The 26,848-nt window shown below is 39.5% G+C and overlaps 1 protein-coding gene across 3 annotated transcripts in view; it reads right to left on the bottom strand.

Annotated features, from left to right (window-relative positions):
- Col24a1 (collagen type XXIV alpha 1 chain) overlaps positions 1-26,848 on the bottom strand; it is a 257,704-nt gene that overhangs the window by 62,865 nt on the left and 167,991 nt on the right. For all 3 annotated transcript variants that reach the window (XM_087631264.1, NM_001447429.1, XM_087631268.1), the window contains 8 exon segments: positions 17,752-17,805; positions 17,180-17,287; positions 10,616-10,669; positions 9,936-9,989; positions 9,061-9,117; positions 6,863-6,916; positions 5,429-5,482; positions 5,267-5,320 (listed from right to left, as the gene is read on the bottom strand). In XM_087631264.1, coding sequence (XP_087487390.1) covers positions 5,267-5,320; positions 5,429-5,482; positions 6,863-6,916; positions 9,061-9,117; positions 9,936-9,989; positions 10,616-10,669; positions 17,180-17,287; positions 17,752-17,805 — 489 coding nt within the window.

The following is a 26,848-nucleotide window of genomic DNA, read 5'->3' as shown; positions in this document are numbered from 1 at the left end:
CAGCACCCAGGAAGCTACTCATGCAAGCATGGCTCCAAAAACGTCTTCCACTCAGGCCACAGTGGGACCAGCATAGTAGGATTATGGCAGTTGGGGGCCACTAGGGATGTCATGTGTTTTGGTGGATGCTCCCTGAAGACTTAAGTCACCTTCATGGTTATCTTCCTGACCATGAGAAGCCAGGATGCTACTTTAGTCTGAAGAGAATAAGAACAGATGGGAAACATCTGTCAAATGTAGAATGTTTGTGAGTTTAGGAGTCAGAGGGAGTCAACACATTAGGTGCCCAACATTCAGATCTCTACCGCTACATGGGATGGACATTCAGGACAGATGTTAGGTTCTAGTATAAATAACGCAGACACAGTTCAACTTGTAGCATATTTTCATGTGTGTGCTTCAAACACTCAAAAGAACGAAATACAAGTAAGAAGGTTCATGCACCGTTACATCAATTATCTCAGAAGATGGCGCTTACGTTGGGAATTATTTCAGAAGTTAAATGCTGTGCCCCGAGGGCCCATCTAAAGATGCATGGCAACTAGAATGTTCTTTAGACTTGGATGGGCATTAGGAAGGACAGTAGCACATAATAGCAACAGGAAGTTCATAATGCACAACAGGAAGGGAACTTCATGAACGTGAGAGATATTTTAAAAGGTCCTTTTGCTGATGCTAGAAGGGTAGTCATGGCAACATCTTCTTCTTTTTTTTTTTCCGGAGCTGGGGACCAAACCCAGGGCCTTGCGCTTGCTAGGCAAGTGCTCTACCACTGAGCTAAATCCCCAACCCCATGGCAACATCTTCTTATTGAGGAGTAAGTGTTTAACCAATATCAAGGTTCTGTTCTTTGTCTTGGATCATTCCTTATTACAGTTATTGTCATCCTTGATGAAAGAAAGTAGGGGAGGGTAGAAAAGCCATGGTCTTGCAATGGAGGTCTGCATATGTGCAGATTAGTGAGCAGAACATTGTCCTTGTTATGGAGTAAGTGCTGTGTGCTCTCCAAATTCACACTGAAATTCTGTCATGACAAGGCATAATAGTTGGGCCTCGGGGTACTGAAGCTTTGAGAGAGAAGGCCTTGGAAAGGATTAGTGCTCCCCTGAAAGTGACCCCAGAGAACTCTCCAGTCCTCTCTCCTACTGAGGATACAGTGAAGATTTAGCATCCTCTGATATAAAGGTGCTTTCTCTCCAGAACCCAACTAGCATCCTGACCTTGGGCTCCAGAAACAAAACTGTGTGTTTTTTTATATGCTATGCATCCCATGTCACTTAATTATATGAGCCTGGGCAATGCACTTTTTGTACTGTATTATACTTTATGTTGAGAATTTTTATATTGAAATGTCTCAAAACTAGCACCACAAGGTAGTATCATAACTCAGCTAAGAGTTAAGCATTGCTAAGCACCCACCCCCTTGCATAGAGTAGTCTGTCCAGTAGGAAATTACATCTGGCCAAGGTGAAGGAAATACACAGTTGTGCAGGCTGTCCCTGGATGATTAACTGGGTTAGATCTGTAAGATAGCAAAGAGTCACTTCAACCAAGTCTCCAAATTTGAGTATAATAAAAGCGGACATATTCTGGGATGCCAGACTTAACTTAATTCTATTTTATTTGAACATAAATCCATGGATGGAATATCTGTCCTTATATAGGAAAGGCAAATTATTCTGCAGGAATTTTTTTCACAGTACATGGAAATTTGTGCTTTTCCCTTTGCTCAGATACATTGAAAAAAAAAACTCATGTAGTGGTCCACATGGAACCATTTCAGAAGCCCTCCATTCACCAGCACTCCACTGGTTGGTTCTCTGTCTAGAGAAGGTGAACTAGTTCTTATGATAAAGGACATTTTAAGGTCTCCTGTTAATTTAAACATTGTTTTTTTTTTTGCTTGTTTGTTTTTGACTGTGTTAATTTTAAAGAAATCTAAAGGATAGTTATCCAAGTTCTCAGCTTGCTCCAACTTCCCTTGAGTGATCAACTTTAGAAAGCAAACACAGACTCAGGGCTTTATGCATGGATTATTCTCTCTCCCTCTCTTTTTTAACCAATTTACTAAGCTCCAGAAGTTTGGCGTTGAGAGGAAAAGAAGCCTGAGGCTTGAGTCTGAGTCTTTGCGGCTCCTGTGGACTTTCACTTATGTCTAAATTGTGGGAATCGTCAGGAAGCAGTGGCTTTTGTCCCCACCTTTTTCTAGAGGTGCCTATTCTCACATGCCCAGTAAAAAAATTCACTGGTTAGCCAGAATTAACTGTATTTTAACTTATAAAAACTTTATAACTGATACAAGATTTCAAAGCAATAGCTTTTGTATAATAACGAGATACAAAATTGCAAAGCATAATGAGACCCAGGCAATTAAGTTTCTGGTTCTGGTTCTGTTGCTAATTAGTTCTGTGATGTTAGGTAACAGCGTACTCTCTTTGGGATTTATGTTTCTTCATCTCACAAACAAGATTGCCACCCAGATGATTTTGAGGGGCCATTTCCAAATCTAAAAACCAAATTCAAAGCTTTGCAAAAGCAAGATGACAGCAATGGGACAGGACTCATCTGGCCACCAAAGGAGTTCTTAATGAATTATACATAACTGGTGGTTATTCTTGTAGCAATTAATGCTAGCCTAAACTCTTAGAGGTCCTAAAATATGCTTGCAGGCTGCATGTACCAGCATGCCCTAGAGCAAGAGCAACTGTTTCCTTGAATCATAGAGAGGTCGAGGCATGGTCTCAGCACCTTTCGGCTCCAGTGCACAGGAGCAGCTCCCCAGCTCTCTGGAAAGGCTGTCGTCCGATACGAGAATTTGATTTTCACTGCTGTAATCCTAACAGAAACTAGCAAGAACCAGAAAGTGTCTTCTTCAAGAGATATGTCAAAAGAGAAACAGGAAACCCAATAAATAGAAAAGTTTTAATTAGAAAAATTTAGGCACTTTAGGATAAAGCCTTGGCAAACATCCACATTCTTGGTTAGCATGCAGCATTGTTTTATGAGACTATAGTTTGTCCCACGACGTTTTCTGCTTTAGACTTAAAACAATGCTAAGTGAGATGAAAGCCATCACATTTCTCTGCATTATTTTTTCTTCATGCAGGACCGTTATTAATACTTAACTGTTAATCCTTGTTTATTGAGTGTGCATGGGTTTGTGTATGTGTGAGTGCATATGTGTGTGCAGGTTCATGTGTGTTTGTATGAACACATCCATGTAGCAGCCAGAGGTTAACTTTGGGTATTCTCCCTCAGGCTCTGTTCACTTAAAAAGCAGATTTACTTTGTTTTAAAATTGTACATATGTGTATTTTATTTCTGAATTATCTGTGTGGAGGTATGTGCACATAAGTGCAGGTGCTCATGGTGGCCTGAAGAGGACATTTTATCCCTGGAAGCTCATCTGATAGGTGGTTGTGAAATGCCCAGTGGGGTGTTGAGAACTGACCAGGGCTTCTCAACAAGAATGATTGTTATGCCATCTCTCCAGCTCCTGTCCACCCCTCCCCCACTGACCTACAACTTGTTAAGGAATCTGCCTGTCTCTGCTTCTCAGCATATTTTACACTTGCCTGAGCTTTTAAAATACGGGTTCTGGGGAATCAGACTCAGGTCCTAATGCTTGCAAGGCCAGTACTTTACTGAGTCATGTCTCTAACTCCTAATTCGTTTTTACTAAGGGATCAGATGATGTTGTTATGGGTATAACCTGAGTATTTAAAATGGCCTCTATGTGACTGAACAGCTCTTAAGCATCTATTCACCATATCGGATCCAACCCAGTTTTATTATCTAACCCTGCCAGCTGCAAGCACAAATCCGAGGAAGGACACTCCTCTATAAATGAGGAGAAACAAACCTCACCATTACCTTTCTATCCATTCCTATAAAATTTAAAACTAAGCTACATTACATATTCTTAAATATTGAGTTTTAAGGATTAGAGGTATAGCTTAGTGGTAGAGACCTTTCTTAGTGAGTCCAAGGACCCGGGTTCAATCCCTACCACCAGAAAGAAGATACTTTAACTTTGAAAAAAGAGTGTTTTGAGAAGCAGAACAGCCCATGGACTATATATGTTTTGAGGCCAGATCTGTCTGAAAGAAGTTTAAATTTAGTGAACCAACAGAACCTCTGCTTGTTTGATAATGAGTAATTGATTTGTTTTATGAAAAAAAACTTTTTATACCGAAGTCTATCACACATAATTAAATGGCTGTTTCTACCTTTATCCTACGAGATAGAGTCTTTGCTCAGACAAACTTCTATCAGGCTCTTCATTCTGGGAAAATCTATTCTCCTCCTCCTCCTCCTCTCCCTCCTCCTCTTCTTCTTCCTCCTCCTCTTCCTCTTCTTCCTCCTCCTCCTAGATTTATTTATTTATTTTATTTATATGAGTATACTGTCGCTGTCTTCAGACACACCAGAAGAGGGCATTGGATCCCATTACAGATGGTTGTGAGCCACCATGTGGTTGCTGGGAATTGAACTCAGGACCTCTGGAAGAGCAGTTGGTGCTCTTAACCACTGAGCCATCTCTCCAGCCCCATCTTCTCACTTCTTTATAGAACTGAAGTACAGCAGAGTTGGCTTGGTAAGAACCATGACCTGTCCTCCATCTCTGATCCCTCTGGATGCGGCGTCCATTACTGCTCACCCCATGTGATGTCGGATCACCATGTCCACATCAGGACTCCTGTCAGTCTGCTTACCTGGACTCTCCCTTACTTAGAACGCCGCCCTTGGTGATTTTCCATCCACCAATCCTTACCCTGCTTCTTCCCTACATTTTCATCTGCTGGTCCCATATTCAGAATCAAATTTCTGTCCAACTCTAAACCTCATTGTGGGGATCCCATATGTATTGTGACTGTTATGAACACAGTCTTATGACCCTTCTTTAACAAGCGTTCAGTCGTGTCCCTTGTTAATAAATTCTACAACTGGTTATATTTGATTGGTAGTTTTTCACTCTACAGTGTTGATATTTCTGTTTGCAACCTCAATAACAGACCACCTTTGAGGCTATCCTCAGGCAATATTTGACAAGGCCAGGGTAGATGAAGTGCAATGTAGATTTTAGCCAAAGGATAGGAATCACTCAATCATGGTGTAACGCAGTGTTTAGCAATCCCTCCAGAGGCTCACGGTGATCTCCGTTCAGGAGAGCGAATGGCTATGGGGATTATAAATAGTAACTTCTCATGTGCCTGCTTCCTTAAGCCGACAGCACATTCCACATTATCTAACCAGTCCCACTTACTTCAGATCCTCTCTCTCCTTTCAGTCCTTGTTCGCCCTGGTCACCTGGTTCACCCTTTAACAGGAGCCAAGAGAGAAATGTCATGTAAAGCAGACAAAGAATGAACTATGTTAATGCAGTTTTCTTTAAATATTGGAATTACAGAATACTTTTACAACATACTGGGGGTCCTTGTTGTCCCGCGGCACCTCTGAGTCCTGGGACACCCATATGGCCCTGGGAATAGAAAGTATCATATTAATTCAAGTAAGCTCAGTCATGTGACCTAGCATGTTATCACCTAAAATGGAAGCCGAGTGTTCTAGAACTTAACTTAAATATACTCTTCTTTAAAACGGAATAGAAAATATTAGTTTAAGGGTATTTTGATGAATCCGTTATGTTATCCTGCCATATTTTTAAATGTGAATTAATGGAGAAGGCTGAATGGTGATTAGGATAGTGTATGGTCGTCAAAGCCTATGAATGTGAGTCTTCATAGAAGCCATTATATGACGGATCCGGGGCATCCCGGCCAGTACAAAGCTCAGGGCGATGATGATCAGCTACACTTGGCTGCCTCCCTGGCTTGGCATAGCAGGGAGACCTTTCCACAATGACCACATCATCACCAGTTGCCTCTCTGGACTCTGTGAAGTTGTGGTACAATTCTCACCAACGATAAACCACTTCATACTTTGCTCTGTCTTGGCCAACTCTGACAATCTCATTTGGTTAAGCAGCAAAACGTAAATGTGAGACAGTTAAGGGTTTCGTAGAGCCTTGGGAGAGAGTGTAAGGGAAGCGGTGGATCCTGTCTTAGGTATCGTGACACAGTGAGCTATGGCAGTGGCACTGTGTAAGCAAAGTGGGGACAAGTTCAATCTCAGGGGAACCACATTCCAGATGAAATGGTGAGGACTTCCCGGTAGAGGAGGGAGTGTGGGAAGCAGAGATTTAGGGGACAGGATTGGGCAGTGGATTTGAGAGGGCTATGGCTGTGAGTCTAGTTAGAGAGCTACTGAAATAATTCAGACAAAAGGCATCTTGAGAAGATCAGTTTAGTAATGGCAATCATCTGCCTAGCTGCTTGTCCAATCAGCATGGCTAATCTGTCTTCCAGAAGTGACCACAGAGCATCGACCTTGAGGGAGAAATGTACTGGGAGAAGTAATCCACCAGGTCATTATTAAAAGTATATTATACATAGAGCCTAGAACTAAACATTATACACAATAGATCTAAGGCACTGCCTAATTAAAAAAAACTAGCAAAAACAGAGCAGCAAAAGACAGGAAAATGTGTTGAGTGACAGGCAAGCAATATGGGGTTCCGGGGTGAGTCCAGGGATTAGAAAGCTAGAGACAAATTATAAGTGTCAGATAGGGTCTGTAAGTGACGATCATGTAAGACTGGAAGCAGACAGAGGACCTTGTGAGCACAGGCATAAGACTGAAGCCACAGGGAAACTGGCATTGTAAACAAGAGTCAAGACATGGAAGGCCAGAGCAGAAGACATCATCAACAGAAATGCAAGTCCAAAATAAGCTTGAGTAAGTTCTATAAGGGCTAAGCGTTTCGGGTGATGGTGTTTGTTTTGTAGCTTGCAAGGATTACCTTATAGCCTTCTTCCCCATGCTCCCCTCTCTCTCCTCGCTCCCCCATTGGCCCCTAAAGAGATCACACACAAAGACAACCAGTGTCATGGATGGAGTTCCTTAGTACAGATGTTACCATTAGGGTGGTTTATTCTTTTGCCAAAAAAATAAAATAAAAAATAAAGATCTATGTGTAGTAGCTTCTTTAAGCCTGCTACACATAACTGAAAAGGGGTTGATGTCAAAAGTGTTACACAATTAAAAACTTGACCTATAACTTAATGATATATACAGTTGACATATGATTTCAAAATTTTCATATCCAGATATTAGAACTAATATAACAAATTATCACACAGATATAATTAGTATGAGGTTCACTGTTAAAACAGAATTATACGCTCTTTGTTCTCTTCTCTTCCCTGCTCTTCCTCTCTTCCCTGTCCTTTCTCTCTACCTCCACCTCTTCCCTCCACGTGCTCATGGCCGGCCTTTCCTCTCCTCTCCTCTTCTTCTCTCATTAAACCTCTCCACGTGGAAAAAAAAAAACAGAATTATACGAATATAATCTCATAATGATTCTGCTGTGAAAAATATTGAAGAAATAAGGCCTAGAAAAACCTTGAATTTTATGAGTATAATACTATATTATAAATCTTGTAGTTTTCTTAACATCAAATGAATTGAAATGTGTGCAAGAATTAATTCTATTTATTTTACAGGCTTCTTCAACTAACCTAATGAAGCAAAACTTATTTTTTTAAATGTTTCTCTTCTGAATGATTTGATACGAGAAACTGTTCAAATTCTAATCTTTAAAGCTTACATGGAGCATTAGTTTTCATAGGGCATAGTTTATTATAGACTACTGATAGATAAAACCTACCTTGCTTCTACATGAATGATTGGTAGGCATAATGCAAAGACAGAAGCTGTGTCCTTATCCTGGGTATTGGTTTAAATCTCACCCCTATCTCAGGTCTACTGGGAAATCCCACTGTAATTATATTTTTAGTCCTCAAATATTTATTACATTTCAGTGGACAGAATTTGATTGACATTCCAGAAGTCAAATACTATTACTCCCTACTTGGTAATTTTTTCTGTTCATTGGATAATTTTTATTTTTTTTTGTATATAGTTCCCTCAAAGTCAGTGGTTCTCACCTTCCTAATGCTGCTACCCTTTATACAGTTCCTCATGTTGTGATGACTCCCAACTATAAAATTATTTCTGTTGCTACTTTACAACTGTAATTTTGCTGCTTTATGAATTGTATTTGATATGCAGCATATCTGACATATGGCTCTTTTTAAAGGTCACTTGACCTCCAAAGAGGACAGACTAGAATATATTTTGTAAAGACAAACACTTGTACAGAGAGATTGCCTTTATATAAAGTGTCTTGATTCTCCTGGAAAGATTCTAGAGTTTTCTACATTCTTTTCTACAGTAAACTACCAATGGCAACAGTAGCCATCAAGCCAGATCAAATCCTGGGACCACATATTCTGATGGCATGCCTCTGGCATCCTTATTTTGAATGACGCTACCTGGAAAAGGGAACATTCCACCAATATGCTTACTCCTGTGAGCCAAGCATTACCCCCCCACTTACATTTACATGCGTTCCTCACCTCTTGTTTTAGCCTTAAACACAATACAGTTGGTTATTCAGACCTCAAAGCTACACTAGTGGCTATGTCTCAAAAACAATGGTGACAGTTGGTCTTGAAAATGTTGGATTGAAGACTACCAGGTCCACACTCTTCAAAAGCAACTGGGTATAATGAGTCACTGTAGAAGCGGGCAAACCATTTGGCAACTCTCGGTAATTCTTATAAACATGTATAGATTCGTTTTTTTATAAAAATACTTCAGGAACAAATGTGATCAGTTAGAGAAATAGTCTCTCTAAGAATCTAAATTATTATTACTACGTTAATTTTGGACAATGTGTAGATATTTGTCATGCATTCAAAGTTAGATTCATAATTAATTTTGTGCAACATACATCTTGGCTAAGGAGCTTGACCCCTGTATTTTTTCATATCTAAGATTTTTACATCATGTGGAAAGTATGGAGATAAGTGTTGATTTACTATAAAGCCTAGTCACAAGACTAACCAAATAGACACTCAGAAAAGACATGGCCAGCATCAAAGCTTCTGACTGAGTTTCATCTTAGGAACCAAAATAATTTTAGAAAAGACATACTGGTTCACCTCGAGGCCCAGGAGGTCCCAGGACTGTGCTGTCTTCTCCTGGGTAGCCCTAAAAGAAATATAGAAATTTATTAACACAACTAAATTAAGAAAATACATTTAAAATACTCTGTTACTTTCTGATGTGCTTTTGGCTATATTTGCATGAAAACTTTGTAGCTAACAATTAAGTGTATCATATTTTACATACAGTTCTATCATCTATAACTTTTTTGGACATGTTAATCTGTTTTAATTACATAACATTAATCATAAATTTTCTCGACATGTAGACTTTCGATTCAATTACAGTCATGCTGTAGTCATTAGAAAATTTAAATCTAAGTTAATACTCATATGCTTATGACAATTTTATCCAGCAATTACTTCCTCTTTCAATAAATAATTTTGCTTTTATGAAACTGTGTATCATGAAGTACCTTTATATATACTGTTTCACCTTAATCTTCAATTACTCCATGGGAGTATTTGATATATTTTAATATGTTTGAGTTTTAGTTCCTTGGTATTTATATCCTCCTAGAATTTGTAAAATTTCCAACTTGACAAGTGGATCTATCTCTTGCAATATTTTCATGCATTCATTTAGGAAGAATCATAGGTTTAATACATAACTTGAAGTAAAAGGCCAACACCTGTGTGCATGCTCACACACACACACACACACACACACACATACATACACACACACACATACACACAGAGACACACACACACATACACACAGAGACACACACACGCACACACATACACACAGAGACACACACACGCACACACATACACACACATGCACACACACACACATGCACACACACACACATGCACACACACACACACACAGATGGACACACACAGATGCTCACACACCTTTTCTCCTTTAGGTCCTGGCAATCCAGAGGGTCCTGGCTGACCTTCAAGGCCCTAGGAGAATAGAAACAAGTAAAGAGATGGTCGCAGACCAAGGAGACATGTGTGTCTGTTACTATGAAGTGTCTGCTGTTACTCATCGCAGTTTTCTGAGAAGAAATGCAAGATAACTTTATAGAAGGTTGAGAATTAAAACATCACAATGCTTTATCAAGGGAAAGAAACATTTTTAAAGAACAGTGTCTATTTTTAACTCTTTTCTTTTTTTTTTTGGTTCTTTTTTTTCGGAGTTGGGGACCGAAACCAGGGCTTTGCCCTTCCTAGGCAAGCGCTCTACCACTGAGCTAAATCCCCAACCCCTTAACTCTATTTTCTTAAGTTTATTATGACTTTATTTTTGGTGGTGGATATATATATATATATATATATATATATATATATATATATATATATATATATATGAAGCTTCACAATGGCCATTCTAATTGTACATTTATTGACACTTTGGGTCTAATTTCATTGCATTTTAATCTTTTCATTCACATGTTCTTACTAGTAAGATTTTAATAAAGGAAAAGTGAATCTTAATTTGTACATTTGGGTTATAATATGAACTAAGAGTTCATAACTAAATGCTTTCTTGTCTGTGAATAAACACATTTAAAATTAGAAATATTTACTCTGTATCCTGGGATTCCTGGTTCACCTTCAGGTCCCATCAATCCTAATGGACCCTAAAAATAAAAATAAATATGAGAGAGAATAGACAATCGTGTATCTCATTAACCATCTATGTCTGTTATTGAAACCTTTAGACTTTCATGGTTTGAAATTCTACCCAGCAACCAGGAAAACAGAAAGAAGGACATCCCCAATTCTTCTCTGTGTTTCTCCAGGATCACAGAAGTCCCACAAACCATGTTTCTAGTTCATTTCTGGTATATCCATACTCAATACTAAGAAAACCATTCACTTATTGGAATGCCGCTGGCCCCAAAACGCTCTTGGAAATGCAGTTTTTGTCTGTCAAAGTTTGTGGTCACTGAATATCAGGAAGTGGAATCGGACAGTGTTTGATATTGTGACTTCAGGACTCAGAACATCCCTGTCCTCATAGGTGATTCCAGACGCTTGCCAGAGTATGGCTTTAATTCAGGCAAAAGTTGACAGAATAGAAATACTGGAAATGAGTGTGTTGTGACCACAATAAGATTATGGCTATCAGTATTTTACAGATGACCAAGCCATACAAATTAGAAACTGATTAGTGATCACTCTTACTGTATTAAAGAGATCACTCAGACTGCTGAAAAATGGCAAATGTAATGACAATAAAATGTCTTATTTTTCATCTTATCAAAGAGTTTTGCACAGTGGTCTCTCTTGTTTGGGTCTCAAGAGAAAGAGGAGGCAAGAAAATGAAGGCCCCAGTGATTTACCGTGTATTGTACTAAGCAGGTATGAGAATCAGCGTATAGAGTTACATCTGATCAAGCTGCTTCAATATATCTCATAGACAATGTACATTGTGCTATATTTCTTAAAAGGTTCCCATTACAACAATTATTAACTGTGAATCAGAAATTTGGAAAGATTTGGATAGGAACATGTTTCAGTTTAAGAAAGAACTATGAAAAGCCAATTTAAATAAGAATTTAGACATGATATATTCTGGGGGTTTTTATACTGGAATGGAATGATTCATTCATAATACTAGCTGAAAGAAATGCAAGGAAAATTGCTAAAGTTTTTAAAGAAGGCTGTATGGGTTAGGTTGGGATGGATTAATGACCTGAGAAGGAGATGTGGAGAGTGGAGGGACATGTATTTGCTTAACTGAAATAACTCTGGATATTAAGCATAATTTCTGGACCCAAATTTTGTGACTTGAGGCAAAAGTTATGTCTGAACATATGCAAAGAAGAAAATTATTTCTGATGTGCAAACAGTTTCAAACTCTAAACTACGGAGATCGAAAGAGCAGGGTGGGGTCAGCTTGACTAATTTGGGAAAGGAGTCGGAAGCTTTTCCTGTTTCCTCGCTTGTTCTGGGTACTGAACGGCGGCAGCATTTCCTCAGAGGTTAAATGAGGCAGCCTTGTAACTGTGTCCAGAAAGCCAGGCAGGACTTAAGGTTGCTGCTGGCTCCAAGAATGGATACACGGGAGCTGCCGCTAGGAGACATACAATGTGTGAGGGGTAGTGAAAGTAGGGACCACATACCTTAAGGTACCTAAGAATGTATCTGTTAGACATGGGTGACAAAATGTAGAGTGCCGGAAGAAGAGAGAACATAGCAGCTTCTTTTAGAAATCAGAGCAAAAATAAGAAGAGTGCACCAAGGATTTGGGGATATAATACAATAGGGATGTGTGGAAGTTTGTGCTCACACACCTAGAGAAAACACAGGACTTTACGAATGTTCAGTACATAACAGTCTCAAACAAAATTTTAACAAAGCGTCTCAAAACAGGAATCACAGATTATACTCTTAGAGTAGGATGAGACACAAGAAATGAGCAGAAGACAAAAAAGGGAATCTACTTAAATTTTAAATTCTTTAGAATAACTAACTCTTCCTGAGAAGAAAACAAAATCTGTAAGTACAAGCCATTTACAAGTGAATGCTGGGAAAATACCAATATAAAGAGAGATAGCAAGAGAGGGAGGGAGGGAGGGGGGGAGGGAGGGAGACAGAGAAATATAGCCAATGTCAGTCAAAAAGAGGTAGATTAAAACGTTTGTAGAAGATTCTAAGTTTTTCTCTGGGATTTTGGCTATTTCACTCTCATTGGGGTTCAGTTTTTGAGGGGCTCCAAGGCTTGGGAGGTACCCATGTGGCTTGTTCCCTAATAGTTTGTGTGTTTCTTGTTTTGGGTTGACAGGGAGGGAACTTAAGAAAACCCAGGAAAGAGAAAGGAGGGTATTTGAGTTGAAGGGTATTTAAGACAGCATGGAGAAGGAGAAGGAGCCCTCTCCCTCGGAGACATCAGTGCAGTGGGAAGGCCAGCTGGGTGCTTTCTCTGCCTCTCTGAGGTAGCAGGCTTTTGAGTCTTCCTTTGGTAAATCAAATGTTTGGGACTTTGTTTTAAAAACAACAGAAAGAAGCCAGCAACGCTCATAGATACAATGACCTGACAATGTGGTAAAATGTAGTAAAAACCACGTGAGCATCCCAACTTCACTCCAGGAAGGCAGAGAAGCAGAAGAGGTGGGACACTGTTAGTGTAAAGGTGGCATGGAGATTTTACAGACCAAGTGTGCTAGTGACGAGCACGAGGAGGAGACACGGGCAAGGGAACATAGTACATCGAGGAAAGGCCCAAGAGAGACACAAACGGTGTGGGAGAACTCACATCTACGTGTAGAAGAACAGAAGTAAATTCTACATCTGTCTGCCATTCACAAATAAACTCAAAATGGATCATAGGCTCGAATGTGTTGTAACTGAAACTGACCCAAATAAATGCAGTAGAATTTAGTAAAACCTTAGCTCTCCTAGTTGAAACTGCCAAGGAAAGAAGGAAATTTCTGTAAAAGAAGAAAGCGTATTTTGACAATGACACTTGACCCTGAGACCTCAGGAGTGTTCTCACCCGGACAGGTCATGTGATCCCCCTCTCTGAGCTCCAGTCAATGGAATAAGTCAGATGACTGACCGGTGAAGACAGTATCTCTCTTCCTCTGAAGTTTATTAATTGGATGTGTGCTCAGAATACAGAAATAAATAGATTTCTTACAGAGCACTAACGAAATAATATGCTGAAAAGGGGATTATATTAACCCTAATAAAATTTACTGAAAACCAGAATACACCTCATACAAAAGATGTTAGAACAGAGAAAAGACAGAATAGCCCTAATCAGAGCTATTCGGGCAATAAGTAAGGTGAAAAATGTCTTGTGTTTCTTTGTAGAAAGATACTAGTAGAAAGTGAAGGGCTGATTCTAAAGTCCACATAAGACATATGTTCATAGCAGTCTTATTTATGATAGCCAGAAGCTGGAAAGAACCCAGATGCCCTTCAACATAGGAATGGATACAGAAAATGTGGTACATCTGCACAATGGAATATTACTCAGCTATCAAAAACAATGACTTTATGAAATTCATAGGAAATGGAGGGAATTGGAAAATATAATCCTGAGTGAGGTAACCCAATCACAGAAAAACACACATGGTGTGTACTCATTGATAAGTGGCTATTAGCCCAAATGCTTGGATTATCCTAGATGCACAGAACACATGAAACTCAAGAAGGATGACCAAAATGTGAATGCTTCACTCCTTCTTTAAAAGGGGAACAAGAATATCCTTGGCAGGGAATAGGGAGGCAAACTTTAGAACTGAGGTAGAAGGAACACCCATTCAGAGCCTGCCCCACATGTGGCTCATACATATACAGTCACCAAACTAGATAAGATGGATGAAGCAAAGAAGTGCAGGCTGACAGGAATGGATATAGATCTCTCCTGAGAGACACAGCCAGAATACAGCAAATACAGAGGCGAATGCCAGCAGCAAACCACTGAACTGAGAATGGGACCCCCGTTGAAGGAATCAGAGAAAGGACTGGAAGAGCTTGAAGGGGTTTGAGACCCCATATGAACAACAATGCCAACCAAGCAGAGCTTCCAGGGACTAAGCCACTACCCAAAGACTATACATGAACTGACCCTGGACTCTGACCTCATAGGTAGCAATGAATAGCCTAGTAAGAGCACCAGTGGAAGGGGAAGCCCTTGGTCCTGCCAAGACTGAACCCCCAGTGAACAGGATTCTTGGGGGGAGGGCGGCAATGGGGGGAGGATGGGGAGGGGAACACCCATATAGAAGGGAGGGGGAGGTTTAGGGGGATGTTGGCCCAGAAACCAGGAAAGGGAATAACGATTGAAATGTAAATAAGAAATACCCAATTTAATAAAGATGAAAAAAAAAAAAGACATGCATAAGAGCCAGGCTTCTCTGAGAAGGGAACACAGTGGTGTCTGCTCTGACAGACCCCAGAGGACGAGCCGGGATGATGGACAGAGCAGACTGAGCACCAGAAACAGACGTTGAAGAAACCACTGAATACAAGGCAGCCTTTCATGGGAGTAGAAGAAAATACATTGAGTGCTCAATAGCAGAATTAAAAAGACATTCAATAAAGATGGGGGAAAAAGATGTTCAGTGTGGGAAGATAAACATCTCCCTCCCATAACTAAGAAAATAATAAAACCTCTACCTGGCTTAAAGAATTAAAAACAATGTTATGAATGTGTTAGGATGAGAACATGGAAGGATACTTTAGGTGGGAATAGAATTTTTAATGGAGAAATAAAATCTAGAAAATGTAAAGGAAACCATTGAAAACTTTGACTATAAAAATTAAAAGGTCCTGCTTAGCAAAAGACACAAAATTAATAGGTAATTGACAGAGGAGTCATTTGTAATTTATTCTGTAACATGTTTGACAAATTATATGAGCAGTTTATACTTATGAGTACTGGTTGCAAATCAGTAAGAAAAGATAGCTACCAAATGGAAATGCATAGCATGTATAGGCATATATGTATATATACATATACACATATATATTTATTAACAGGAAACTTTCAGAAGAAAAAATAAATAGTTATAATAAGGAAAATTTAAATATGAAAACAAAAATTACATATATATTCTCATTTATCAGATTCTCAAACACTAAATGAATTAATATGAAATGTGAACAGTGGGGCTGTAGTTTCGGAAAATGACTGGGAAGGCTGTGGGTGTGATTTATGTGTGTGTGTATATACACACATGCATATATAAATGTATGTATATACATATATATAAATAATCAAGGAAAAAGAAACCCATAAATTTGAGAGGGAGGGGGACAGGAGAGAGCCTCAAGGGAGGGGACACAGGAAGGAAAGAGAGGACAGGAAGAGGTGTAATTTCATTTTAATTAAAAATATATATTTAAACATTTTTAAAACTGAATACTTCTACAGATCACGTTCCAAAGTAGAAGCTTACATTAAGTGCAACATTTTGGGCTGCATTAATTCTGACATGTATTAAGTATCAACCACTTTGTTTAATGTTTTTAAAACAGGCAAAACCAGAGAAATAATGACATAAAATGACTTAAGGCCTGGGTGTTAAGGTGCCAGTAAATAATGGCAAATTATCTTGAGAAAGCAGAAGGACCTGGCTCTCGAAGGCCTTGGTGACAGGCCTAGCATTGGCTATTTAAAGGAGATGAGATTAATGCACCCACATGTTATAAGTAAGGTCACAGAATGGAAGATTATCTTTTGAATATCTTCCTTTCATGCTATGACTTTCTTTTTTTCATCTTTTAAAATGTACACTTTTTCAATTCACTATGTTTCATATTGTTTCTTTGCTCCTCTTTTTTTAAAATTATTTAGTTAGTTTTTATTGGATATTTTTAATTTATTTACATTTCAAATGTTTTTCTCTTTCCCAGTTTCCCTTCCATAAACACTCTATCACATTCTCCCTCCCCCTTCTTCTATGAGGGTATTCCCCGACCCAACCACCCACCCCTTCTCTCCTCCCTGTCCTGACATTCCCCTACACTGGGGGTTCGAGCCTTGGCAAAACCAAGGTCTTCTCCTCCATTGGTGCCCAAGAAGGCTATCCTCTGCTACATGTGCAGCTGGAGCCCTGGGTCTGCCCATACTTTCTGAATGGTCCATCACATTCCAGCAATACCTTTTGCTGTCACAGGCTCGGAAGCATCAGGCTTCAGCCCTCCAGGTCAGGCAAAGTTCATGCAGAAGATGAGCTATAAATAGAGACTGGGGAGCTTTGCCCCAACTATTTAGAAAGATAATCTCAAATTCAAGCATGACAGGTCCAAGAGGAGGACAGAAACACATTTCAGCTTAATTTCCAAAGCAATTTGCCAATATGACAGCAGCTTCAGACAGATATTAAATCCCAATTTGAGGTGCTCAATGCATAAACTTTCCCGCTTCGCTTTGGAGTTAAAATCGGATTTTTAAAACTTCATTTCATATTTTATTTCCATCTTCACTTTCCTCCTTCCTTCTTCAAGTCTAAAACCCACTAAGCTGTTTAATGCTGCGGAATGCTTGCAATCCGCGCCATCCCACAGAGATGGATTCAGTTCAGTGGAACCTTCGTGTCCTCTGTAAAGTCAATCAAGATGACTCTCTGAGAGTGTGTGCGGCTCTTTTCCATCCCCAGTGAGTCAGGTCTGAAAAGAAATCAAATACTGACCACAGCACCTCGAGTTCCTCTGGCACCCTTAGGGCCACTGTCCCCAACGCGTCCAGGGGAACCTCTGCTTCCAGCTTCTCCCACGGGTCCTGTTTGTCCTTTATCACCCTGTGGACGACATTTGCATGATCAAAATTAAATGTATGACTCCTCTAGCTATACCACGCCCTTGAGTGATGCAGAGGACATGTGGCAAGGAGAATTCTATGGATAACTCTTATCATAATTGCTGTCTTGTTTTGTGACGCAGGGTCTCACTGTGTACCTCTGAGTGGCCTGGAGCTTACTACGTACGCCAGGTTGGCCTTGACTTGTGGGCGAACCTTTTGTTTCTGCTGCCTGGCAGCTAGGATTACAGGTGTCTGCTGTCAAACCCAGTCTGGATTTGTGTAAATTAATAACTTTGCTTCAAGTTACCAATACCACAGATTATCATTAACAATAAGAAACTACCATCACATGCCATTTAAAAATAATGAGTTTTGAAAAGATATTAAGAAGGCATTAAAAAAAAAACAGGGTTGGGGAGGAAGGAAGAAAGCCCACATGAAAGGATATATAAAAAAAATTACCTTTTTCCCTGTTCGACCTCTTTCTCCTGGGGTTCCCACAATTCCTTCAGATCCCTGATCATTTGATATAAAAAAGAAATAAGTGATTAAAGAGAAAAGTCTAGGGTTCAAATGAATACGTCTATCAGATAATCATTAAAACAAACACTAAATATCATGAAGGTTATTTTTTAACACTATTTTGTGTATAGTTATTTCTCACAAGGTCACAGTAATTAAAAGGCAGAGCTGTTCCCAAGCTATGAGTTTCATATGCACATGCAGTCAACATAAACTTTAAACCATTCTTTAGGAAGGAAGTTTCTTGGAATACACCCACTTTAATTAAGGCCCACGTGATGAAGGTGCACCCCGGCGTACTCAGTGAGCTGCACTTAGCATTTTGTTGAAAGAACAAGGTTTAAAAATATCTCACCTCCATGGTCAAGGCAAGTCTCAAGATCCTACTGAAGTGGAGAATAAAAAGTAGATGGAAAGAAAGGCAAAAAAAAAAAAAAAAAAAAAAAGGCAGGGAGAAAAGGGGCAGTCATAGTAAACTAAAATAATATTTTAATTTCGACTGGTAACTTGTTTACTTTGCAAAATAAAGATTTTAAAGCAAAAGTAGGGTGCTATACGGAGTTTATATCAACAATAACCAATAGAGGGCCAGGCTGCCAGTCCGAAAATAGGTAATAATTACAGCTTTCTTTTCATTAGTTGGAGCTGGAAATGGAAATTTCAAATTTGTGTCCCCGAAGCTTGGCAAGCCTCTGCAGACAAGAAATAAATGGTGGTTTACCGCCCTGCTATGCAGGCTCTTGATAAATATTTGCTGAATGAATAAACAGATCCCCGAGGAAGTGACTCACACCCTACAGTTCCCAGCAAATGCTGTTCTAGTCTCAGTCTCTGAGTCCAAAGCAGCCATGTCCTATTGCTGCATCACAGCTGCCTTCAGAGGTAGAAACGGTAGCTGCAACCACTCGGAGGACTTTTCCCTGCAGACAAGCAACTTTTCCACAAGAAGGTGATTAGCCTGCAAGAGTTCGAATTGCCCGACTTGTCCAGTTTGGGCACTTAATCGCCACACAGGGAATGACAAATTGTTTAATTTACTAAATGACTCTGGGGTGAGAGATTTGAGTCAGTCATTAAGAATGATCACTGCTCTTGCAGAAGACCACAAGTGGCACACATGATTCATTACCTAACTCCAGTTCCAGGCAGATGCAAGCCCTCTGTCCTCTGTGGGCATCCATATGCATAGTCCCACACAAACGCATACATTCTCATGTGCTCATACATAACTTAATTTATTTAAAAAGAAGGCATTTGTTTATTCCTCAAATAAAAGGAAAACCTAATAAAAACTCTTGGAAGAGTTACTGAGACCTGGTGTGATTACAGTGCATATAAAAATTTGAATAATACTGGCTTAGAATGAAGGTCCCAGTAAAGTTAGTTTTCACTAAGTTCTGCCCTTTAAGCATATTTTGAGCACTTAAACAGATATAAAGAAAATCAAAACCCAACAAAAGCCCATGATACAGAATAAGAGGTGAAGACAATATCCCCTTTCACAAGAGGGGAGGGGTGCAATCATTGTCTGAAATGCTCTGATATTCCCACTTATTTCTTCAGACTCTTAGAGCATTCCTCCTGCTCCTCACACAATATGCCACTCTTCTTGCTTTTGCCATTATCCACCACATCTTTAACCCTTTCACCTTTCTAATCCTGTTGTAACTGCTACAGGATTCCACATTATGGCCAAACCACAGTTTAACCTTGTTCCCTAGCAGCTAGTCTTCCTTCTCCTTAATAATGTTACAATAAGTAAATCTGGGTATGACTATGACCAGAGTTTTTAAGTTTTTTTCTCCTTGAACAAAACTAGTTTATACTTATAAACAAACTCTCTCTCTCTCTCTCTCTCTCTCTCTCTCTCTCTCTCTCTCTCTCTCTCTGTGTGTGTGTGTGTCTATGTGTGTGTGTGTCTCTCTCTGTGTGTGTATGTATGTGTGTGATTTTTTTCATATGTGGATAATCAATTTTTACACTACAATTTACTGTATAGTGATTTTTCCTCATTAACAAATAATGCATAATAAAATGATCAAACATTTCAAAATTGACTCAGACTGATTCTAGGGTACTTTTTTTATTGTCATCTATGAGCCATATGAAGTTAACCATAACCTGGTTAATGTAGGTCAAGTCATCCCATTGGCTTCCCTGTCCAGGCATCTCCAGGCTGTTCTTTAAAACTATCGTAATATTCACGTGATCTCTAATTGTCAGTACAAATTTTGAGTTAATTTTCATCAGTCAAGTTCCATAAAAACATCCTGTAGGGACTTTTGACTGAGATTGAATTAAATGTAAACTGACTTAGAAATGTTTTCACAATAGTAAGTCTTCCTGGTCTTGAATGTTATACATCTGTCCATATACTCAGGTCTCTTAGGATTTATTTAGGTTATATTTTTCTCAAATTATAAATATCTACAAAATTTTACAAATACACTGTTAAGCCATAATCCAAGGAGCTTATTTTTGTTGCTGATTGTAATAAAATTCTTTGATTTTGTTAAAGAAACAAAGGAGCCATTTTTGTATATTAATATTTCATTTCACATCATGATGAACGCTTACTAATTATAATTTATAGACTATCTCTTTATGCAAGATTTCTATTTATTATATGTAAATATTATTATTAATATTAAGAATAAAGGAGAAATGTCAACCTTAGCTCATTACTTAGGCATTTTCCAACCAAGTATAATAGTGAAAATGTTAATATAAAGTTTTAATAAATGTGTTTTGCTTTATCTGTTGGAGTGACTGTATTCCTGTATTAAATTTTGTAAAATATGTGACTCAGATTTATTTTTTATTTTTATTTCTTTGTGACTCACATGTATAATATTTTAAAATGTTAAACTTTTGGCTTAACAAAATACAGTTTTGGTATGAGGAAATTCAACAAACTTTTAGGTGTTATCAATATTTTTAGATGAAGCAAATTTAATATGTGTGCTCACTGATATGTGCGACCCCCACCTGTCAACAACCAATTCTTCTTAGGCACCACTTGTTTACAGAAGTACTTACAATTTGTGGGTCTGCAATGCATGATTAAAGTGAAAGTGTTGACAAGGATGACAGTGTCTATGACTGAGGCATTTCTTTGAAGATAGATTGCACCTTCATCTCTGTTTTCAAACCTTTTCTCGCCCCATTTCAAAGTTATTAGTCTTGTCTCACAGCCCATTAAGATACTGTAGCATCAAATTAGGAGTTGACGTTCTCTTCCCAAACTTTTCTACACATGCTGCTTACACACATCTGCTTCCTTCTCTGTCAGAGAAATAAGGGTCTATTCCCCGAGTGAGGCCATGCCTACCTTATGTTCTTGATCATTCACTTACCCATGACCCCTCCTTCTGAAAGTGTCCAGTCTAAGTGCACTATCAACATTTCTCCTGAATGCACCATTCCTAACTCCACCCATACAGGTTTAAAGCTATGTGAGAGAATCCTCAAGCCTATGTGTTTCTTCCCTTTTTCTTTCTCCCTCCATTTCCTTCCTTTCCTCCCTCCTTCCCTCCTTTCCTCCCTCCTTCCCTCCTTCCTTCCCTTCCTCCATCCATCCTTTTTTCCTTCCCTTTCCCTTCCTCTGTCCCTCAGTCCCTCTGTCTCTCCCTCCCCTGTCCCTTCCTCCTTCCCTACCTTCATTCCTCCCTTTATCAGACATTCATTTACTTCTGAAGTTTTCCAGAACCATTTTTCTAGCTTACTCTCTTTCTAGCAAAACTCTTTTTTTTTTGCTAGATAGTTGTGCCTATTCCTCTCTTCACTGATCTAATCTCTCATCTCTCTTCAGTTGAGCTTCTGATTCCACCACTGCAACCAACCTCTGGAAAGTGAAATCTGATGGATTTTTTGTTTGAAACAATTTTTTTTGTACTTAAATCTTTCTAAACCCTTTATTTTCATTGCAACATGCTTCCCTAGTTTCCACTTACGTCTTAAATCAAGATGTCTCCTCCTCTATCCAGCATTTTAATACTGGAGAGACCTCTTCTCTTTTATCCTCCCAGGTGATCTCCTCATGCCCCATGTTGTTAAATACCACCGGAATTCTCATAATCCCTAAACCATGTCTGCCACCATCCCCCTACCTTGTGAGATCTCTTCTTGAATTTCTAACAAGCTTCTCAAATTTTATGTACTCAAATTCAACTCTCAAATTCCCCCCTCCCACTCCAAACCTGGTCTCTCCTTGTCCTCCTGTCTCCATTGCAATCAGGCAACACTATAGAAATTATTAAAGTAAGTTTCTCTCTTGCCTATTTTATACCAGAACTTTGCCTATTCTAACTAAAGCCTAATGAGGGAATGTCTTGAGGGAACTGTTCTATTCTCCTTTTCAAAAATGTACAAAGTCAGTCTTTAAGGATATCACTAGAAGGAGAGGCATGCGACTAAGACATAGAAGCAGTGAGCAGAGGTCTTCTCCACAAGGAGGAGAGAGAAGGCGTCGGGGAGAATTAACTGACTCCTCCCTCCGTCTGAACTTAGTCTGATGTTCATCAAGCTCCAGAGGTCCTTCTGCCCCCATCCTCTCCCAGGTTTGGAGTTGAAGCTTTGTAAAAGGTTATTCAAGCTCAGGTCCTCACGCTTGTGCAGCAAATGTTCTTACCTGCAGGCCATCCTATGCTTATCTCCTTTCTATAGTTAATATATGTTGAGCAGACACAGAAGGCATCTTGATTTTGTGTAGTGAGAAAACAGGCCAGGTTGAGATTCAGTCTTGAGTGTCTTGAGTTTTATGGGAGCAGTTACTTTGCTTTCAGAAGGGCTGTATCCCATAGATTGTCTTTTTAACAAGTTTCTTCATTGTATGGGATTTATGTACATTAAAAATGTACAGCACTCTTATTTGTAGTGGACTCCATTATCTTTTTGTCACTGTCCATGGTCTTTTTTTAAGCTTTACCTAAGATGTCTCTGCCTATTTTAAGGCCACAAAGATTTATGCCCCTACCCTCTGCTGCCACACTTTCCTCCAAGGCTTTTAAAGTTGGAGCTTTAGAGCTTCTATGAATTAATCTGTTGAGTGAACAGTGACCCACTTAATTTTATGCACACAAGTAGATTGATGCTCCAGCATACTTCTTTGAAAAGATCACTATTTCCTTAATGGACTTGCCTGGTGCATCACATGATTTCTCATCCAAATGCATATTGTTTATCTAAGCTTATCCTTTGAAAACTCTTGGTATTAGAAAATGTTAAACAAAGCAGAAGTTCTCACCAAAGACTATTCTTCTGCCTGAATCCTTTCACTATCCCCTCCACTCTCTGAATCAAATCTGCATCCCTTACTATGCCTTTAAAAGTCCTACATGTTCTGTTTCCTACCAATTTCTTCAAATTTAACACACACACACACACACACACACACACACACACACACACACACACACACAAACAAACAAAAAAACCAAACCAACCTCTGACTAATCATTGTGCTGTGTTGCTTTCTGGGCCTAAAGGTGCCCAGCCGACTCACTTACACGCCACTGCGTTTGCTGCTCCATCAACCATAAAGGATTTTCCTTTAGTTCTTGGAATGGATCTAAGCTCAGTCACCATTATTCAAAGAAGGTATTACCAGCATAACCCAGCATGTTATGTTTTCTGTCTTGATGATTAGTCTTCATGCTCAACTTTCCAAAATTTAGAATCATCCGGTAAGTGAGAATCAGTTGAAGAATTGTCTAGCTCATGTTAGCCCATGGGCATGTCTATGTGGTATTATCTTATTGGCCTTAATTGACATGGTAAGGCACAGCCCACTGTGGGTAGCACATCCCCTAGCCATGTGGCCCTGAACTGTATAATAATGAGAAAACAGCTGAGCACATCAAGCAATTAACCATCAATCAATCAATCAATCAATCAATCTATGATCCATGAGTTTAATCGCTCTGCTCTTAACTGTGGATGTGACTAAGACCTTGATTTCCCTCATGAAATAACCTAGAATTATGAGCTAAAATAGTCCCATTTCTCTCTTAAGTTGGTTTTAGCTAGGGCATTTTATTATAGCAACAGAAATGATTAGAACACCACCCTTAACTAATTATTTTTCCTGCCCTTAATCTGTTATTTTCATTCAAGACACTAGTCATTTATATTTTTAAACTTGACATTTTTTTGCTATTAATTTACTTAGACCATTGTGTTTATTCTCATCTATTGACTACAGTGTGTGACTATGGACTTCACTATTCTTAGTTTCCACTCTATATGCCCAGTTCTTAGCAGAGTTATAGAATCATAGAAAGTACCAGAAGCTATCTGGACATGTGTATTTTATAGAATCATGCTCTGAAGGGCTGAATAAAAATTTTAAAATGCTAAATAAAAGTGAACGTTGCTTCCTATGTGTCTCTGTGTAGGTTCATGCATGTGAGTCCAGACATCTGCTGAAGTCCAAGGGGCCAGATCCCCTGGAGCTGCAGTTACAGGTCCTGTAAGCTTCCAGACATAGGAACTGAACTTCAGTCTTCTGCCAGAGTAGCTGTGCTCCTCACTGGTGAGCCAGCTCTCCAGCCCCAATGAATGCCGTTTTAATGCCATGGAGCCTTCTCTTCTGAAGAAAATCCACAGAGAAGCTACAGGTTAAGTAGATGCGCCCTTTCTGATGGAGGCAGGAGTATCAGGAGCAGAGCCATGTTAAGTCAACAGATGTGTTGGGGACATCTACAGGAGTCTCAGCCTGTCGCTCGATGCAGCGGATATACGAAGTGCAAGACCAGAGACTGGCTTGCCCAGGGATGTAGTCCTTCGGTGGCAACCGGAAGTTTGAAAACAGTGGGCAGGGTAGGACTTCTGTATCTCTGATGCTTACGATGGAACGAAACCTTAGCAGGACAGTCACAGAATATACCCAGGTGACAGGATTTAGGTATGTTTTTATTCCCAAATGTCATTTAATGTCACCAACCCCAAATTCCCAATCAAAATATCCCCAGGGTTACCAAGGAAACTCTCACTCTACCTTAAACAGACCAAACAAACAAACAAACAAACAAACAAACAAACAAAAGCGTATTTCAGTAGGTCTGACTGGAGTTTTCACTAAAGGAATAAAACAAAATAATCTCATTTTAATACGCCCTACTTTGGAGTGCTGCACATGTGTTTAGAGATGAGATGCCATTGCAGTAGATCTTCTGATGTGGACGGCCGACCATAAGTTAGACAGATGTTCTTTACTAGAGGAGATGTGCACTCGGGCAAGTGAACATTTCTGAGTAGAATTCATGCATAAAATATGCACATTTTCCTTGGATTTTGATTTTGTCAATTGATGCTTTCCTGTACACTCCCTCCTTCAACACTCACCTCACCCCCACTCTTCCAGAATGAAGGGCTTCTTTTCTTGAAAAAAAAAAAGTCTTTTCTTTCACCCTTTTCTTTGTTTATTTTGTAAAAATTGAGGCAGCATCTTTGTGACATGGCCCGAGGATCAATTTTAAAAGCGCAAAATAAAACCACCATCAGGCTGCCTGATTAAGCAATAGTTCCTTGGATCATAAAATTCTTTTGAGAAAAAAATGCCATGGTATTTTTATTGAGTTTATAATCTGAAAGGCATTTAAAATTCCAAAGAGAACAACAACAAAAAAAGAATAAAAAAGAAACGCACATGTGTTGTTGCTGAAAAAGAGAGAGAGGGAGAGAAAGAAAAAAGTAACGAAGTTGTGCACTGGGCAGTATTGGTCCTGGGAGGCACCAGGAAGCAGATGGAGTCTGTGTTTATCATTTTCCATGCTTTGTTTGGAGCCTCTGCTCCATCTCTCCTCTCCCCATCGCCAGCTGTCATGTGGCAGCATCCTCAGAGTCCCCAAGGATGCTGTGTGCACTTAGACCATTTTCCTTCACTCTGGGTTCAAGCTACTTGTTTTAAAAGTCCTTGCTCAGAGAAAGAACTGGAAGAGCTTGAAGGGGCTGGAGACCCCATATGTACAACAATGCCAAGCAACCAGAGCTTCCAGGGACTAAGCCACTACCTAAAGACTATACATGGACTGACCCTAGACTCTGACCTCATAGGTAGCAATGAATATCCTAGTAAGAGCACCAGTGGAAGGGGAAGCCCTGGGTCCTGCTAAGACTGAACCCCCAGTGAACTAGACTGTTGGGGGGAGGGCGGCAATGGGGGAGGGTGGGAAGGGGAACACCCATAAGGAAGGGGAGGGGGGAGGGGAATGTTTGCCCGGAAACCGGGAAAGGGAATAACACTCGAAATGTATATAAGAAATACTCAAGTTAATAAAAAAAAAAAGTTCTTGCTGAAGTATAGGTATGAGGTACTCATATGCACATGCACATACACACACATACACGTATACACACACATAATTATATAATAGATGAGTGTGTGTGCACACGTGCTGGAGATAAAACCCACCTTTGCATGCTAGACGCATGCTTTACCCCTAAGTTACATACCTGACCATGAAAAGCATTCATTTATCAAGAATTATGCAGAATCACAATTTCTTGGCACTGGCCACTTTGCTTCTTTTACAGGTAGAGCCCTAATCCTCATGGAAAAACCAATTCCCTAAACATAATAAAACCTATCAAGAATCCCAGGAAGGTAACACTTAGAACCCAAACTGACTATTTTCGTGAGGTTTAGGGATGCTTGGATCACAGAATAAAGGAACTGCTGTCAGCTCTGGCATCTGCTACAGTATTGTCAGTCTGATTTCTTTTTCCTGGTGAAAGGAGGAAATATAACATACACAGAACCTTAGGAGGAATCTGTGAGGGGAGGCCAGTAAGTTCACGTTGCTTATTCTCAGGGAGGATCTCTAAGGCATTAGGCATGTGTGCTGTGTTGAGATGTCAGGGCAGAAATAGGCAATTTACCATGGTGGTAAAACTGGACGGGACAGTCTTCACCTGCCAAGGCTCAAACACAATGATGGTTTTGCTTTATCCACACTTTCTTTAATTAGTTAGTTAATTTGTGTATGTAAGTGTGTGTTGCAAACATGCATGCACATCAGGTGCACGCCTGGCACAT

Source organism: Rattus norvegicus, chromosome 2 (assembly GCF_021556685.1).
Source record: "Rattus norvegicus strain SHRSP/BbbUtx chromosome 2, alternate assembly SHRSP_T2T, whole genome shotgun sequence".
Lineage (NCBI taxonomy): Eukaryota > Metazoa > Chordata > Mammalia > Rodentia > Muridae > Rattus > Rattus norvegicus.
This window is presented reverse-complemented; position numbering and strand designations above follow the sequence as displayed.